Genomic DNA, 18,901 nt, shown 5'->3' on the forward strand with positions numbered 1-18,901 from the left:
GGGCAGGGTCCTCTCTCCTCTTGTACCAGTTATGACTTGTATTGTTTAAGATTATTGTACTTGTTTTTATTATGTATACCCCTCCTCACATGTAAAGCGCCATCGAATAAATGGCGCTATAACAATAAATAATAATAATAATAATAATAATGTGCTGCTGCTCTCTAAGTAATAAGTAATCAAGAGGAAATGAGAGCTACAGCTGCTCTCTAAGTAATCAAGAGAAAGTGAGAGCTGCAGCTGCTCTCTAAGTAATAAATAATTCACAGAATAATTCACGGAAGTGAGGAAGTGAGCGCTGCAGCTGCTCTCTATGTAATAAGTAATCAAGAGGAAGTGAGAGCTGCAGCTGCTCTTTAAGTATTCAAGAGGAAGTGAGAGATGCAGCTGCTCTCTAAGCAATCAAGAGGAAGTGAGATGTGTTGCTCCTCTCTAACTAAGTAATAAGTAATCAAGAGGAAGTGAGAGTTGCAGCTGCTCTCTAAGTAATAAATCATTCACGGGGAAGTGAGAGGTGCTGCTGTTCGCTATGTAATCAAGAGGAAGTGAGAGTTGCAGCTGCTCTCTAAGTAATAAATCATTCACGGGGAAGTGAGAGGTGCTGCTGTTCGCTATGTAATCAAGAGGAAGTGAGAGTTGCAGCTGCTCTCTAAGTAATAAATCATTCACGGGGAAGTGAGAGGTGCTGCTGTTCGCTATGTAATCAAGAGGAAGTGAGAGTTGCAGCTGCTCTCTAAGTAATAAATCATTCACGGGGAAGTGAGAGATGCTGCTGTTCGCTATGTAATCAAGAGGAAGTGAGAGTTGCAGCTGCTCTCTAAGTAATAAATCATTCACGGGGAAGTGAGAGGTGCTGCTGTTCACTATGTAATCAAGAGGAAGTGAGTTGCAGCTGCTCTCTAAGTAATAAATAATTCACGGGGAAGTGAGAGGTGCTGCTGTAATCAAGAGGAAGTGAGAGCTGCAGCTGCTCTTTAACTAATAGGTAATCAAGAGGAAGTGAGAGCTGCATCTGCTTTTTAAGTAATAAATAATCAAGTGAGAGCTAGGGTTACTCTCCCACTTCCTCTTGATTACTTATTACTTGTAAGTCTTAGCAGTGGACAACCCCTTTAAACAGAACTTGCCATATGAAAAAAAGGCTGTTATCCTGCAGATATAGGTTTAACTGCAAGGTGAGTGCCGACACCGCTGAAACAGCACAGGAGGTGAGTATAGGTGTTTTTATTTTAATGGGGGCAAACATTCAGATTGAGAAGGGGTTGGCCTAGTAGTGGACCATGTAATATTGGACCATGTAATATTAGACCATTTTCCTCATTTATAAAATTACAAATTATCTTATTTTTTACTTATTAGTTTGATTTGGGTCTCTTTCTCTACTTTTATAACTTTTGTAATAATATTATTCAGTTTAAGGTGAAAGGTATGCTGAAGTATGGAGAATTCAGAAGGGCTCTCAACCTTTCAAGCACCACTGTGTAAAATATGGACATGTTAGTACATTATACAGTACATACGTTAGCACATTACACATGCATGCACATAGTTCAAAACTGCACACAAGCATGCTGTATGTAAAATACGCACATGCACATAACGCAAACAGTATATGTATATGTACAGTATGCATAGTATGCATATACACAATGTCATTTTTGTAATGCAGCTGTTCAAGCAAATATACAGCTCTGGCAAAAATTAAGAGACCACCACATCAAAACCCTGCCATGGGCAGCCCAATCTCCTGACCTGAACCCCATTGAAAACCTCTGGAATGTAATCAAGAGGATGATGGATTAGTCACAAGCCATCAAACAGAAAAACGGCTTAAATTTTTGTGCCAGGAGCAGTGTGAAAGACTGGTGGAAAGCATGCCAAGATGCATGAAAGCTGTGATTACAAATCATGGTTATTCCACAAAGTATTGATTTCTGAACTCTTCCTGAGTTAAAACATTAATATTGTTGTTTTTAGATAATTATGAGCTTGTTTTCTTTGCATTATTTGAGGTCTGAAAGCCCTGTTTTTTTTAATATTGACCATTTTTCTCTGTCAGAAAAAAAATCCAAAATTTATTGCTTGGAACTTCGGAGATGTTATCAGAGGTTTATAGAATAAAAGAACAATTTACATTTTACTAAAAAATATACCTAGAAAGAGAAAAATCAGTCAAATTTTGCAGTGGTCTCTTAATTTTTTCCAGAGCTGTATATAATGTCCAAATATTCATAGTTACAATAATGATAAATATCTCTTTATTTTTACATTTGGGGCATTGCTCTTGAAAAATTATATATCCATGTAAATGTAAAATCTTTGTTACCCAGTATATTAAAGACTGCTATGCAGTATTTTTATGCTTATGTTTGCATTTTTAATGGCAGTAAATCAGAATTTGTAACATTCTCTTGTCGCTTAATTCAGAACTTGTCATACGTAAGCAAAGTACTTCTTTTCTTGAAAATGTATAGAATATTTCTTTAGAGAGTTATGTAATGAATTAATGTATGTGCCTTCAGATGATATTCTTCTTTCTCAGGGTGTGCTGGAGAGCTTCCTTGGCACTGCAGTTTCAGGTGCTGTTTTTTGCCTTTTTGCTGGCCAACCACTAACAATCCTGAGTAGTACGGGCCCCGTCCTTGTGTTTGAGAGGCTTTTATTCAACTTTAGCAAGTAAGTCACGGGTTTCACTCTCTTCAGCCATCTATAGAGAATACAGATTGTGATCGTGAGAAATGTCAAATTGATAAATGTCACATTTTACTAGTAATTTATAGTTATGGGCTTTTTCTGATTGTTATGCTCCATATCATCTTGCTTTATTGTGTTCTTCTTATCAGATGACCTCATTCATGGTTTCATTTTCCAGAGATAATGACTTCAATTACTTGGAGTTCCGCTTGTGGATTGGCCTGTGGTCAGCTTTCTTATGCCTCATCCTAGTGGCCACGGATGCTAGCTCACTTGTCAAGTACTTTACACGGTTTACAGAAGAAGGGTTTGCCTGTCTCATCAGCTTCATCTTCATTTACGATGCTTTTAAGAAGATGATCCACTTTGCAGATTATTACCCAATCAACTCCCATTACAGAGTGGGTGATGTCACCCTGTTTAATTGCGCTTGTCTTCCACCAGATCCAAGTAAGCATTAAAATCTTCTTGGTTATGAAATGCTGAGAGCTTAACTGGTGCCTTGTAATTATATTTTTCCAGCTACATAGTAATACATAATTAATTAAATGTACTGCTACTTATAGGAGTTGCTCAGAGTGTTTGAAACTGGGCTAGGGGTAACATATGTGTTTGTTCCAAGCTTTTTAAATAATGGGAAACTAATTGGATATGGTACACAGTAAAGAGACAGACATTAGTTACCTTTTGAATTGACCGATCTAGGTGTACAACTTTGGTGTTCCCTGCTTGAGCTAGAAGGAAAGATGCACCATTCATCATCAACCTGACAGCTGCAGCCAGTCACTGGCCTCAGTGGTCATGTGCATTACATCATATAAGTTTAAATTTTAAAGCCAGTGATTGGCTGTAGCAGTCATTTGAATAATGAATGGGATGTCATCACTTCCCAAACTGCCAGGAATCAAGAAATGGTCATCCCTTTAAAAGGGAAGCTGTCTCCAGGTTTATGCATCCTCATTTGAAATCAGAAAAATGAAGAAAAAAAGGCCCTGATTCCAACGATGTATCACTTAGCTTACTAGATGCAGCAGTTGTGCCACAGAGTTCTTAGATGTTGCATTAACCAAAGCCGAGAAAGCTAGCCCAGCCCACCCTAGGTTCTCTATGAACATTGTCTGTTGACAGTGAGCTGCTTATCACTTATAAATCTGGTATAAATGAAATCCCACAGTCATCTAATCACTTATACAGTGCAAAAAGTAAATAAAACCAACTCTTGACATAGGGTTGATTTGTTTAGTAGGTCTCCCAAAAATCGCAGTAAGGCTCAGCTCATATTTATCTTGCTCTCTACACTGAGCGCTTACACCAGGGTTTCTCTGTAAGGGTATGTGCACACGTTCAGGATTTTTTGCGTTTTTTTCGCAATAAAAATGCGAAAAAAACGCTTACATATGCCTCCCATTATTTTCAGTGTATTCCGTATATCTTGTGCAAATGTTGCATTTTTTTCCACGAAAAAATCGCATCGCAGAAAAAAAAGCAACATGTTCATTAATTTGCGGAATCGCGGGGATTCTGCACACATAGGAATGCATTGATCTGCTTACTTTCCGCATGGGGCTATGCCCACCATGCGGGAAGTAAGCAGATCATATGCGGTTGGTACCCAGAGTGGAGGAGAGGAGACTCTCCTCCACGGACTGGGCATGATATAATTGGTAAAAAAAAAGAATTAAAATAAAAAATAGTGATATACTCACCTTCTGATGACCCCAGAGTCTTTCCGCCTCTCATCGGTGCATGCTCTCTCTTCCGTTCCTATAGATGCTCTGTGTGAAGGACCTGCGATGACGTCGCGGTCATGTGACCGTGACGTCGCGGTCATGTGACCGCGACGTCATCGCAAGTCCTACACACAAAGCAACAGCTGAGGAGATCGGGGGCCATCAGAGGGTGAGTATAACCTTTTTTTAATTTTTTTATTATTTTTAACATTATATCTTTTTACTATTGATGCTGCATAGGCTGCATCTATAGTAAAAAGTTGGTCACACTTGTCACGCACTACGTTTGACAAGTGTGACCAACCTGTCAATCAGTTTTCCAAGCGATGCTACAGATCGCTTGGAAAACTTTAGCATTCTGCAAGCTAATTACGCTTGCAAAATGCTAAAAAAAATGCAGAAAAATGGGAAAAAAATGCGAAAAGAAGCATGCGGATTTCTTGCAGAAAATTTCCGGTTTTCTTCAGGAAATTTCTGCAAGAAATCCTGACGTGTGCACATACCTTAAATCTCTGAAATACGTGATTCAGACAGAGCTCCTGGTGGAAGATTCATGATAATGAGGCAGATGGAGACACTGAGGACGCTGTCTGGCCTATGATCCAGGGGTGTCTATCTTTTTAAGCATTCATAAAAGTGTGGCCAGCCATACTTTTTTGTGTCTTGGAAAAGAAGGACACCGCTGAAAAGAGGCCAGACGTAGTCCAGAGTAACTCTGCTGCCTCATTATAGTGAATGGATCATTCAGGGTTTACATCTTAATCATGTCATTCAGTTAGTGGAACTGAGTAAGTGGGGCTGGGCTAATGAGTATAAGGATAGAAAAGTTGCGAAACTTTGTGATAGACTGTGGACGGGAGGTAGAAGTGACTGTGGAGATGTGGTGAGAAGGACCAGGATTTGGAGAGATATCACCTGCAGTAAAGAGGAGCAGAGAAAGTGTTAGTAGGTGGGAGCAGGAGAGGTCATGAGGTGGCTGTCTCTGTTTGGAGACAGAGGACTGCAAATTGTCTGTTAAGAGAGGAAGAGGACTAGAACACTAGTACCACATATAGACCGAGACAGAGGATTGCATGTTGAGGAACAGTTCTGAGGAGTAGGTAAGATGGATGATGAGGATGGAAGGAGAGATGACCAGTTCGTTACTAGGCATCGGGATAAGGGGGGGTTAGTAGAAAGTGGAAAACTATAGGAGTGAGAGTAAAGACAAACAAAAACACTGTTTACTGTTAAAGTGGTTCCAGTTACCTTCAGTTCCAATTCTGGTCTAATTCAGTGCAGCACACTTGTATGACACAGCACGGTGGCTCAGTGGATAGCACTACAGCCTTGCAGCGCTGGAGTCCTGGGTTCTAATCCCACCAAAGACAACATCTGCAAGGAGTTTGTATCATCTCCTCGCGTTTGCGTGGGTTTCCTCCAAGTACGCCGGTTTCTTCCTACATTCCAAATACATACTGATAGGGAATCTAGATTGTGAGTCCCATCGGGGACAGCGATGATAATGTGTGCAAAACTGTAAAGCGCTGCGGATTATGTTAACACTATATAAAAATAAAGATTATTATTATAGTCATGCATACTGAGTGCTCGCAATATACAGGGTGGTCCAAAAGTAGGTGGACAGAAAATAATAACATTTATTTTTATTATTATTTATTTTGAAATTTTATTCTGTTAAACCAGAGAGATATGTGACACAAAATAGTTAAGAGATAACATTTCCCATATGTCTACTTTACATCAGCACAATTTTGGAAACAATATTTTTTTTTGTTAGGAAATTATAAGGGTTAAAAGTTGACAAGCTATTTCTCATGTTTACAAAATTACAAAATTTACAAAACCATTTTTTTGGGGACCAACTCATATTTGAAGTCAGTTTGAGGGTTCAATATGGCTGAAAATACCCAAAAGTGACACCATTCTAAAAACTGCACCTTTTAAACCACATTCAAGAAGTTTATTAACCCTTCAGGTGTTTCACAGCAGCAGAAGCAACATGGAAGAAAAAAATGAACATTTAACTTTTTAGTCAAAAAAATGATCTTTTAGCAACAATTTTTTATTTTCCGAAGGGTAAAAGGAGAAAGTGGACCACAAAATTTGTTGTCTAGTTTGTCCTGAGTACTCTGATACCCCATATGTGGGGGTAAACCACTGTTTGGGCGCACGTCGGAGCTCGGAAGAGAAGTAGTGACGTTTTAGAATGCAGACTTTGATGGAATGGTCTGCGGGCGTCATGTTGCGTAAAGCCCGGTGATGTGCCTAAACAGTAGAAACCCCCCACAAGTGACCCCCAAGAAACTTATCTAGATGTGTGGTGAGAACTTTGAACCCCAAAAACCATGTTTGATAAATCTCCCCCTTCATAACCCTATTACCCATACTGTAAACATACTTTTGGACCACCCTGTATTTGCCAACAAATGCATTCAGGTGTGAAGCAGAGGGGGAACTCTGCTTTCCTAGCACTTAGAAGCTCTTTATATGGAATTCGCAAACTATTCTAGAAAAATCTGGGCTCCGGGGGCAAATAGCGCTGTGTCCCTCCAGAGTCTCTCCATATGGCTAAGTAGTACTGCACAGCCACATATATGGTATTGCCACGTTCAGTAGAAATAGTGGGACAAATGTGGGTGTCAGTTTTACCCATTTTCCAGTATGAAAATGCAAAATTGGGGCTAACGCACAATCTTGGTGGTAAAAATGTAAGTTATTTTATCTTCACTGCTCAATTGTATAAAAGTCTGTGACACACTTGTGGTGTCAATATAATCACTGCACCCCTACATGAATTCATTGAGAGGCTTAGTTTTTAAAATGGGGTCACATATGGGGGGTTCTGCTGTGTTGGCATCTCAGACACTCTGCTAATGTAACATGACACCGTCAAACAAGTGCAGCAAAATCTGTCCTTTTTCAACCTTGCACTGTGCCTAAAAGTAGTTTTCAATGACATATGGGCTATCTGTGAGCTCAAGAGAAATTGCACAACAAATTTTGGATTCCATTTTCTCCTGTTACCGTTGTGACAATACAAAATTTGGAGCTAAAAAAGATTTTTGCGGGAAATGTGATTTTTTTTATTTTCATGGCTTAACATTATAAACTTCTGTGAAGCACCTGGGGGTTTAAAGTGCCCAATACACATCTAGATAAGTTCCCAAAGAGGTCTAGTTTCCAAAATGGGGTCAATTGTGGAGGGTTTCCATTGTTTAAGCACATCAGAGGCTCTCCGAACATGACATTGCATCTTCTAATTATTCCAGCAAATTTTACATTCAAAAAGTCAAATGGCGCTCCTTCCCTTCTGAGCCCTGCATTGTGCCCAAACAGTAGATTTCCCCCACATATGGGGTATGGGCATGCTCAGGAGAAATTGCACAACAAATTGTATTGCCCGAATAAAAACGAATGGATCCGCGCTACAGTGATAATAGACAAGCAAAGATACACCTGGATGTGTACTAAAATGCCTGGAAGGTGCTCCGCTAGATAGATACACAGTGTGTCAATAAATAGATAATGCAGGGGTAAAGGAAATGTGTGCCGCAGCACAGCACAACAGACACCATGGACCAACCTAAATTGAATAAAAATACAACTGGGACCAGAAATGTGTATGTGCCCAGAGGGCCAGAACAGTAAATGAATAGCGGACTCACCGTATTTAATGGGGACTCAATGTATGGTGGAGGGTGATGTCCGGATGAGATGGCGGGGTCCGTCTGGTGGGTGTGCAGGCAAGCACACGGACGCTACCGGCCGGAGTTGTCCCTGGCTCTACGCAGCTTCCGCAACGCACGCCACTCTGCGGTTACCTTCCCCTGCTCGCCCGTGTGCTTGCCTGCACACCCACCAGACGGACCCCGCCATCTCATCCGGACATCACCCTCCACCATACATTGAGTCCCCATTAAATACGGTGAGTCCGCTATTCATTTACTGTTCTGGCCCTCTGGGCACATACACATTTCTGGTCCCAGTTGTATTTTTATTCAATTTAGGTTGGTCCATGGTGTCTGTTGTGCTGTGCTGCGGCACACATTTCCTTTACCCCTGCATTATCTATTTATTGACACACTGTGTATCTATCTAGCGGAGCACCTTCCAGGCATTTTAGTACACATCCAGGTGTATCTTTGCTTGTCTATTATCACTGTAGCGCGGATCCATTCGTTTTTATTCTCGCATTGTTTTATTGACAGTATCAGCCCCTTTCTGTCCTGGTTCCTGCAGCTTAGTGATTTTTGTCAGGTAGCGCTGGTGTATTTTCCTATATTACACTCAAATTGTATTGCCCATTTTCTACTATTATCCTTGCAAAAATTGTTCTAAGAGAATTTTTTTCTGAAAGAAAAATAAATGTTTATTTTTTCCTTCCACATTCCAAAAATTCCTGTGAAGCACCTGAATGGTGCTTCTTCAATGTGGTTTTGAATACCTTGAGGGGTGCAGTTTTTAGAATGGTGTCACTTTTGGGTATTTTCTGTCATACAGGTCCCTCAAAGTCTTTTCAAATGTGAGGTGGTCCCTAAAAAAAATAGTTTTGCAAATTTTGTTGTAAAAATGAGAAACCGCTGGTCAACTTTTAACCTTTATAACGTCCTAACAAAAAAATTATGTTTCCTAAATTGTGCTGATGTAAAGTAGACATGTGGGAAATGTCTTGTGCATTTTGTGCATTTTGCATTTGTGCAGTGTGCATTTTGTGCGATATGACTCTCTGATTTAAGGGCATAAAAATTAAAAGTTTGAAAATTGCTAAATTTTCAAAATTTTCACCAAATTTCCAATTTTTTTCCACAAATAAACACAAGTCATATCAAATAAATGTTACCTCTATCATGAATTACAATATGCCATGAGAAAACTTTCTCAGAATCAGTGGGATCCATTGAAGCGACAGTGGTCAGAATTGTAAAAATTGGTCTGGTCAGGAAGGTGAAAACAGGTTTTGGGGCGAAGGGGTTAAACACAAAATAATGTTTGGAATTTTTATTTAAGTACCAAATCTAAATTATTTTTAAGTGCAGAAAAGATTTGTGTTTCCTGCTGTTTATTTTTAAAAATGATTATAATTATGGTTCATTATTCTAGAAAAACGAAGAGAACAATTCAGCTTTTCCTATTTATGGGAAAAAATGATTTGTTCCATAACAAAATTGAGTTTATTTAGATCAAGTCTGAGAAAAGAATAAGAATCCGATTACAATAGTCACTATAAATGATGTGTTTATTGCAACGAATGAAAGCAATTTAGACTGTGTATACACTGGAAAAAGCTTCCAATATGTGCACCAAGTACAAAGATATACCGTATATATTCGAGTATAAGCCGAGATTTTCAGCCCAAATTTTTGGGCTGAAAGTGCCCCTCTCGGCTTATACTCGAGTCACGGTCTGTGGCCGGGTCGGCGGGTGAGGGGGAGAGGGCGCTGAGGCATACTTACCTAGTCCCGGAGATCCTGACGCTCCCCCTGCCCGTCTCACTGTCTCCGGGTGTCGCAGCTCTTCCCCTGTACAGCGGTCACGTGGGACCGCTCATTAAACTTATGAATATGGACTCCACTCCCATAGGGGTGGAGCCGCATAGTCATTTCTCCAGCGGTGCCGGTGACCGCTGATAGAGGAAGAGGCTGCGGCACCCGGAGACCAGCTGTCCGGAGGAGGAGCGGGACGCCGGGAGCAGGTAAGTATCGCATAGTCACCTGTCCTCGTTCCACACGCCGGGCGCCGCTCTGTCTTCCCGGCGTCTCTCCGCTCTGACTGATCAGTGTGATTTATGTGGAGCATCTATGGGGCCATAATGAACGGTGCAGAGCATATATGGCACAGCTTTATATGGAGCATCTATAGGGCCATAATGAACGGTGCAGAGCATTGTATATGTGGCACAGCTTTATATGGAGCATCTATGGGGCCATAATGAACGGTGCAGAGCATCTATTTTTATTTTTGAAATTCACCGGTAGCTGCTGCATTTTCCACCCTAGGCTTATACTCGAGTCAATAAGTTTTCCCAGTTTTTTGTGGCAAAATTAGGGGGGTCGGCTTATACTCGGGTCGGCTTATACTCGAGTATATACGGTATATTAGCAAATGGCTGATTATGATTTGTTAATTATGATCTATAGTAATTTTATTGAATTATTGTAAAGCACTTCTTTCTTTTCAGGTAACAGTTCACTATTTAATGAGACAACAGAAATACCCCATGACTTCCTTTCCACCACCTTTGCAACCACAGAGGATCCCGTAAGTATTCTTACTGTAAGCTCTGGAAAACTGTGGTCGGAGTTAGCAATTGGCAGTACCCCCTGACAGTGTCTGTTTAGAAATCCTAGTAACACCCAATTGGTCTCTATCCTAACTTCTTCAGGTGTATTTACCCAGATTTCTAGATCATAGAATCATAGAATGGTAGAGTTGGAAGGGACCTCCTGGGTCATCTGGTCCAACCCCCTGCTCAAAGCAGGATTCACTAAATCATCCCAGACAGATGTCTGTCTAGCCTCTGTTTGAGGACTTCCATTGAAGGAGAACTCCCCACCTCTTGTGGCAGCCTGTTCCACTCATTGATCATGCTAACTGTCAAAAAGTTTTTTCTGATATCTAATATGTATCTTTTCTCATTCAGTTTCATCTCATTGCTTCTAGTCTTTCCTTGTGCAAATGAGAATAAAGATGATCCTTATACAATGTGACAGCCCTTGAGATATTTGTAGACAGCTGTTAAGTCTCCTCTCAGTCTTCTTTTTTGCAAGCTAAACATTCCCAAATCCTGTAACCGTTCCTCATAGGACATGGTTTGCAGGCCGGTCACCATTCTGGTCGCTCTTCTCTGAACTTGCTTGAGTTTGTTGATGTCTTGTTTAAAATGTGGTGCCCAAAACTGGACACAGTATTCCAGATGAGGTCTGACGAAAGATGAGTACAGGGTAATAATGGCTTCACGTGATCTAGACTGTATGCTTCTGTTAATACATCCCAGAATTGTATTTGCCTTTTTTGCTGCTGCATCACATGTTCAGTTTATGATCTATTAGTATACTCAAGTCTTTTTCACACGTGCTGTTGCTTAGCCCTATTCCTCCCATTCTGTATATGCTTTTTTCATTTTTAATGCACAGATGTAGTACTTTGCATTTTTCCCTGTTAAAAACCATTCTGTTAGTTGCTGCCTGCTGCCCTAGTTTATCTTTTTGAATCCTCTGTCTCTTCTCTAGTATTAGCTATCCTTCCTAGCTTTGTGTCATCAGCAAATGTAATGAGTGTACCCTCAATTCCTTCATAAAAATCATTGATAAAGATGCTGAACAATACAGGGCCTAGGACAGAACCTTGTGGTATCCCACTTGAGACATTCTTCCAACTGGATGTGCAGCCATTTACGACCACTCTTTGGGTCCGATCACTAAGCCAGTTATGAATCCACCTAACAGTTGCCTTGTCCATTCCATACTTAGTCATTTTTTCAATAAGGATGGTGTGAGATACATTGTCAAATGCTTTGCTGAAGTAAATATATACTATATCTACAGCATTTCCCTGATCCACCCAGTCAGTGATTCTGTCATAGAAGGAAATTAAGTTAGTCTGACATGACTTATTAGTTACAAACTCATGCTGACTCTGGTTAATCACTTTATTCATCCAGGTACTTACATACATGTTGTTTAATAATTTGTTCAAAGATCTTTCCTAGTATAGAAGTCAGACTCACCGGCCTATAGTTCCCTGAGTGCACCTTCTTCCCCTTTTTGTAAGATTGGAACATTTGTTCTTCTCCAGTCTACTGGATCTTCTCCTGTTCTCCAAGAATTTTAAAAGATTATGTAGAGTGGTTAAAAAATTTCTTCTGCTATCTCATTCAGTACTCTGGGGTGTAATTCATCTGGACATGGAGACTTGAATTTGTTTGTTAGCTTAGTGTTTCCTCACTATCTTTCTGTTTATAGATATCCTGGTTTATTTTATTCCTTTTATAGAACAGTGAAGATCAGTTGATGTTACATTTCCTTTCTGAGAGAAAACAGATGCAAAATAGGAATTTAACAGTTCGGCCTTCTCAACATCTTTTTTTACCATTTCATAATTTTGATCCTGTAAAAATCCTATAGCATCTTTGACTTTTCTTTTACTTTTGACATATCCCCCAAATCCTTTTTTATTGCTTTTGACGTCTCTTGCAAGCCTTAATTTATTGTCAGCTTTAGATAATCTGATTTGTGCCCTGCAGGTTCTGCAGACAGCATTATATTCTTCTTTAGATATGCCTCCCTCTTTCCATTTGATAAACATTTCTTTCTTCCTTTTTAGCACGTGTTTAAGTTCTCTGTTCATCCTTCCTGGTTTCCTTAAATGCTTTGTATTCAGCTCTCTTTTTGGAATTGTTAATGATTGAGCCTTGGGAATCTCATTTTTCAAGATTTCCCATTCTTCCTGGACATTTTTGTCCTTAAGGATATCCAGCCATTGGATCCCTCCAATTCTCTTTCTGAGCCCCTTAAAATCTGCCTTTCTGAAATCTAACCTTGAAGTCTGAGTCTTCACAGGTCTTCCTCCTCTAGTTATCCAAAATTCTAAAATAGCATGGTTGCTAGCTCCTAGGGGCTCAGCCACTCTTACCTCCTCAACCATTTCCTCCCTGTTTATAAGGATTAGATCCAAGGTAGCAGATCCCTTTGTTTTCTCCCCTACCTTTTGGAAGATAAAATTGTCAGCAAGAGAGGATAAGAATTTGCTTAGCTGGCCAACCATTCTGCATTGTTGCTTAAAGGACTTTTCTGATCTCCAAAAATGTTCTTGTATCCACTGGGTAGGTGACAGATGTAACTTCTGGGATCTCCATCCATTGCCATAACTGAGGACTCATGTCTTCTGGATTTCACTGACTGCAGCTATCATAGATTCATAGAATAATAGAATGTTAGAATTGGAAGAAACCTCCAGGGTCATTATGTCCAACCCCCTGCTCAATGCAGGATTCACTAAACTATCACAGACAGATCTCTGTCCAGCCTCTGTTTGAAGACTTCCTTTGAAGGAGAACTCACCACCTCTTGTGGCAGCCTGTTCCACTCATTGATCACCCTCACTGTCAAAGAGTTTTTTCTAATATCTAAACTGTATCTTTTCCTTTTCAGTTTCATTACATTGTTTCTCGTGTTTCCATGTGCAAATGAGAATAAGGATGATCCCTCTACACTGCGCCATCCCTTCAGATATTTGTAGACAGCTCCCCTTAGCCCTCTTTTTTGCAAGCTAAACATTCCCAGATCCTTTAACTGTTCCTCGTAGAACACACTTTGCAGTCCACTCACCATCCTGGTAGCTCTTCTCTGAACTTGCTCCAGTTTCTCAATGTCTTTTTTAAAATGTGGTGCCCAGAACTGGACACAGTATTCCTAATGAGCTCCTACCAAAGAGGAGTAAAGGGGGATAATTACTTCATGTGATCTAGACTCTATGCTTCTCTTAATACATCCTAAAAGTGTGTTTAACTTTTTTGCTGCTGCATCACACTGTTGACTCATGTGTAGGCTGTGATCTATTAGTATAAGCACGTCTTTTCATACATGCTGTTAATTAGTTCTATTCCTCTCATTCTGTAGATGTAATTTTTGTTATTCTTGCCCAGATGTAGCATCTTCCATTTCTCTCTGTTAAATATCATTCTATTAGTCGCTGCCCATTGTTCAGCTTATCTAGATCCTTCTGAATCCTTTCTCTGTCTTCTCTGGTGTTAGCTATCCCTCCTAGATTCGCATCGTCTGCAAATTTGTGTACCTTCAGTTCCATTATCCAGATCATTTATAATAATGTTGAACTAGGAGGCATTGGATGCCTCTTCTGCTTCAGTCTAGTTCTATGACACTGATGAAGATAGTCGAATGATGCTTTTGGAAATCTTAGTCAATCTTATAGACAATGAATAGCGTGGCAAGGCACAGAAGGACCCAAGTGGTACTATAAGTGATGTATGATATTTGGGGCCATGTTACACCTTTTACATTGGTGTTTGGAACTTGAAATTGCATTTCTGGTGACAAACCACTACAGCTAAAGTTTAGATATTGAGCTTCAGATAAAATTCATGGTGATTTGTAGGTATTTCATATTATATATCATATGAAACACGTTGTTTATTTGCAGCATCACAACGAAACAATTGTTTGGTCTTCCCTAACGAAGAAACAATGTGTGAAGTATGGTGGCCAACTGATAGGCAACAACTGCAAATATGTTCCTGATATCACTTTAATGTCCTTCATCTTGTTCTTTGGCACATACACCTGCTCCATGGCTCTGAAGAAATTCAAAACCAGCCGCTATTTCCCAACCACGGTAAGTATCTCGCTCCAGCAGTTAATAAAAATGTTAAGATAAGTCTGCATATAATAATATGTGAAGATTAATTGCTCTCTGATTACTATCATCTATGCTTGGCAAGAAAAAAAATCCCTCATCAGTTTAAGTCCAGACACAGTCCATAAAAAGGAGCTGACATATTGTTTTGTGTGCCTAATCTCATTCCTTTGAAGTGTACCTGTCACTTCTGTAGCGGAATATCTAACTCCCAGCTAGTAAGCCACAGAAGACTGCTTTTACAGCACACCTTTTATGATCACCTTATAGATGCTTCTGTTTAAAGTTCAGAAGGGGAATTTAAAATTGTGTTTGCTCCATTTGTTTGGCAGAACATTGTGGAGTTGTCTTTTTCTGGCAGATGTCACATGCTTTCATGTCCGTTTTAACTGCACGTCGGTTTGCTTGGCGAATGTAAGCACAAATATATTTGTTTTTTGTTTTTTTCTTTTAAAATCCCAAAACTTTTGCTCAACTCCAACTAAAAATTAAGGAAATAAACAGATATTGTTCATTGCACAACATATAACATTGTCTGTGAAATTGATAAGTTATGCACGAAAAGCACCCACATAAAACACGTTAACTTACAAGATGGCACACAGACAAATGCATTTTATAGATTCCATCCTTTGCATGTCTTTTACTGAAATATATACTTACAACCAAATAGAACATAATGAGCTAATTCAAGTAACATAACAAATAACTGAATAACTGAATAAATAATAAAAATATAAGATACTGATGATTTATCCTTAGATATCCTGCAAGTACTGCAGCTCAGATCACATTAATTTGAGCTGTAGTACCTTGTAATAGCAAATACACAATGTATGGAGCTGTAGCCTCTCGTGGCTGCAGCTGCAGGTGTCAGCTGACTGGTGGGGTGCAGAGTGTGGGACCGCCACCAATCCACAATTGGTGATGTGTCTTCTAAGGATAAGTCATCAATATCTTGATCCCTGAACAGCTCTTAAAGGTCCTACCATGACAAACCCTTTTTATAAGCTTTACTAAAGCATATGTATAGAATATTGTTGAATCCCCCACTTGGGACACTCATCTGCAAGCTAGCTCTACTTCTATTGGGCTTGGCAAATCAGCATTGCTCACCATTCATTTCATCGGTTTCTCCTTATTCGACCACTGCAGGAGAAATGTGTGACCACATGGCATTTTCCCTGATATTATTGTTTAACTAGAGTTACAGAACCCCAAAAATCTTACATTTACCTTTCTGAATTGGTTTTGACTTTTATCCTAGGTCACGTGGCAAGGCTCGTTAGAGAGTCGATATTGACTTTTAGGATTGCTACTTCCAATAGGTGACACTAGAGTTCTAGTCCTCTTCCTCTCTGAAGAGACAATGTACATATTTCCCAGAGAAGCATTGCAAGGCTTGAAAGTCTCCTCACCTTGGCATATCAGGCTTGACATTTCACACTCTGCAAGAAGAAACATTATCCTTTGGATCTCGGTCAGATGCCTCTCACCCATCCAAACTAGATCTCACACTTTCACTGACGAAAGGCAGTGCCCCGAAACACAGTAACTGCAATTTGAGATTTTGGTTTTGGCTTTTATACTAAGCCATGTGGCAAAGCTAGTTAGAGAGTCAATATTGAATTTTAGGATTGCTATTTTCTATAGGTGTGACTAGAGTTCTATTCCTCTTGCTCTCTGAAGAGACAATTTGCATATTTCCCAGAGGAGCATTGTAAGGCTTGAAAGTCTCCTCACCTTGGCATGTCAGGCTTGACATGTCACTCTCCAAGGAGAAATGTTACGCCTTGGATCCTGAGTTTATATTGGATATATATAAATCCAGAAAATTAAATGTAATCATTTTTAAGGTTCCGAGTTTAGGTAGTTTTTAGGTCTGTACTTCTCTTCTTCCCATCAGTACTAAAACTGCTTGCATATGCTGCCTGCATTAACAATAGCTTTCCTTGTAATGAGCTCGACCCTTTTAAATTGCACCAGTTCCTTCTTTGTGTGCGATCCCGAAAGCGATACCACAGTTTTGCCCGACAGAAATGTATGGGATCACTCAGTGCTATGCTGAGCTGTAGAAACAAAGCCTGCGTACAGACATTACTTGTAGCCAGTTCATTAAAGTATCAGGTAATAGACAGTTCACTCAAGCAAATTCTTACCAACATTAAACTTTTACTTTTGAGGTCACTTAAATAGAAATGTTGCTTTCAGAAGATGTGAAAGAAAAGCGAATGTTCTTCATTGACTCCAGCAATATGACTTCCTGTGGAGCGCTTATTTTCTCAAATAACGAAAACCCATATTGTAATATTAATGCTTAAAACATGTAGGATATTGTGTTAAGCATATAGGATAATAGGGAATGTTAGTGTTCAGAATTTTAATAACATATAGAAAATGTAATATATTTTTATTTCAGTTACAAAAATACATTGTGAAAATGAAAAATAAGGGAACAAAATAAAGTTATAGTTTTATAAATACAGTTTAATTTCCCGTTTCTACCTAAATATTGGTCTTCCTTTCTTATCTAGCAAATGGAAACAATAAACATCTTTTAATGTGAAAATCTTTGCAAAGTCATTTACAATAATTGCCTGTATAACTATTACACACAAAAATCGTCACTGACCAATTACAGAAAATAAGAAAAATGAAGTATATTAGTGTAAAAATTTAGATAAAGTTTGGTTCTGCAATACAATATGAGTATTCTTGAAGGAGTGAATACTTTTTAGCATGTACTGTATACTGGATAGATATAAATCAGGGCATTCTCCATTGATAAATTTCACTTCAGTTATTCGTAGAGGAGCATAAGAACATGGAAAAACAATGCCCTATGGACATTTCATGTGATCACATGCCTCATAATGGACATTTCAGTTGCTTATTTTATGATGACTGACCTCAAACTAGCATTTATCTTTCATTTTAGGCCAGAAAACTCATCAGTGACTTTGCCATAATTCTTTCAATTTTTATCTTCTGTGGAATTGATGCCCTGGTTGGAGTTGATACACCAAAGCTTATTGTTCCGAGTGAATTTAAGGTAAGTGGTATATCTGATGATATAGTATTATGGCATCACAAGCTTATAGCATTTTTACACAAACCACTCTAAGTTGATAAAAATGATTGGCTCTATATAGTCTGATCTGTGGTCTTTTAATGGCCTATTTAAATAGGCCAACAAAGATTGGGCCAGTTTCATCAAAGCTTTCATGTCAGAATTGTGGCTTAAAAACTTTGAAACATAGTAAAATTTTAGTGCAGCATTGTGCTTAAATTTTGCGACTGTTGGCATTTTCAGCCCAGTTTCTCCTTACTCCACCAAAATGCTGCAGAGCTGGGACAGGGCGGGGGACACGATGGGGGAAAGACACCATAGCTCATCTAATTCTTGATGGGCTGTGGCATTCCCTATATCAGAACTCACACTCCAGTACCTGACTGGAGTGAAATTTCTCGTGTAATGCACGTGAATCAGAGGTGTGTGACTCCAGTGTGAAGAACTCTAATCTTTATGATTAGGTCAACTTGCACACGATGATCGTTAATACTATCGTTCTTTGCCCATTTAGTATCATGTTATCTTTAGCACATTACCTGTTTTTTTTGGCCAATAATGATGTTTTTTGTGTGAGCATTTTGCTCATTCATCGAATGATTGACTGCCTGTTTAGACGATGCAATATTAGTGTCATGGTTAGGACATGGTTAATGTCCTGTTCTCTTAGGGTTAATTTTGCTGGCCTCCCTTTCGATCTGGGAGGGGTATTTATACTCACTCCAGTCTAGGATTCGCTGTCAGCTATACTTTCTGTTCTAGTCTGTGTGCCTAACCCCTTGAGTGTTTGCCCGGTTTGCAATTGTTTTCCTTGCTATCCGTGTCTCTGTTTGTTTGTTCTTCTGGATTTCTGACCTCTGGCTTCACTTCTGACAATCTGCTGTCTCTTTGGTACTTCGTGATCTCCTGGTTTAGATCTTGGCTTATTTGACTACTCTCCTGTGTTTATCTCTTCACTGCACCCCGGCATCTGGCTCCACTCCCGACCACCTCCCACTCTGTCACATGGTTCAGGTCCTGTTAGCTACCTGGT

At 39.5% G+C, this 18,901-nt stretch overlaps 1 protein-coding gene across 12 annotated transcripts in view; it reads left to right on the forward strand.

Annotated features, from left to right (window-relative positions):
• The window catches only part of SLC4A4 (solute carrier family 4 member 4), a 375,082-nt gene that overhangs the window by 325,040 nt on the left and 31,141 nt on the right, over window positions 1–18,901 (forward strand). For all 12 annotated transcript variants that reach the window (XM_077276704.1, XM_077276710.1, XM_077276720.1 and 9 more), the window contains 5 exons: window positions 2,543–2,676; window positions 2,873–3,144; window positions 10,606–10,685; window positions 14,586–14,777; window positions 17,737–17,850. In XM_077276704.1, the coding sequence (XP_077132819.1) occupies window positions 2,543–2,676; window positions 2,873–3,144; window positions 10,606–10,685; window positions 14,586–14,777; window positions 17,737–17,850 (792 nt within the window). The remainder of the gene's footprint in view (window positions 1–2,542; window positions 2,677–2,872; window positions 3,145–10,605; window positions 10,686–14,585; window positions 14,778–17,736; window positions 17,851–18,901) is intronic.

The sequence above is a fragment of the Ranitomeya variabilis genome, chromosome 1 (genome assembly GCF_051348905.1).
Source record: "Ranitomeya variabilis isolate aRanVar5 chromosome 1, aRanVar5.hap1, whole genome shotgun sequence".
Lineage (NCBI taxonomy): Eukaryota > Metazoa > Chordata > Amphibia > Anura > Dendrobatidae > Ranitomeya > Ranitomeya variabilis.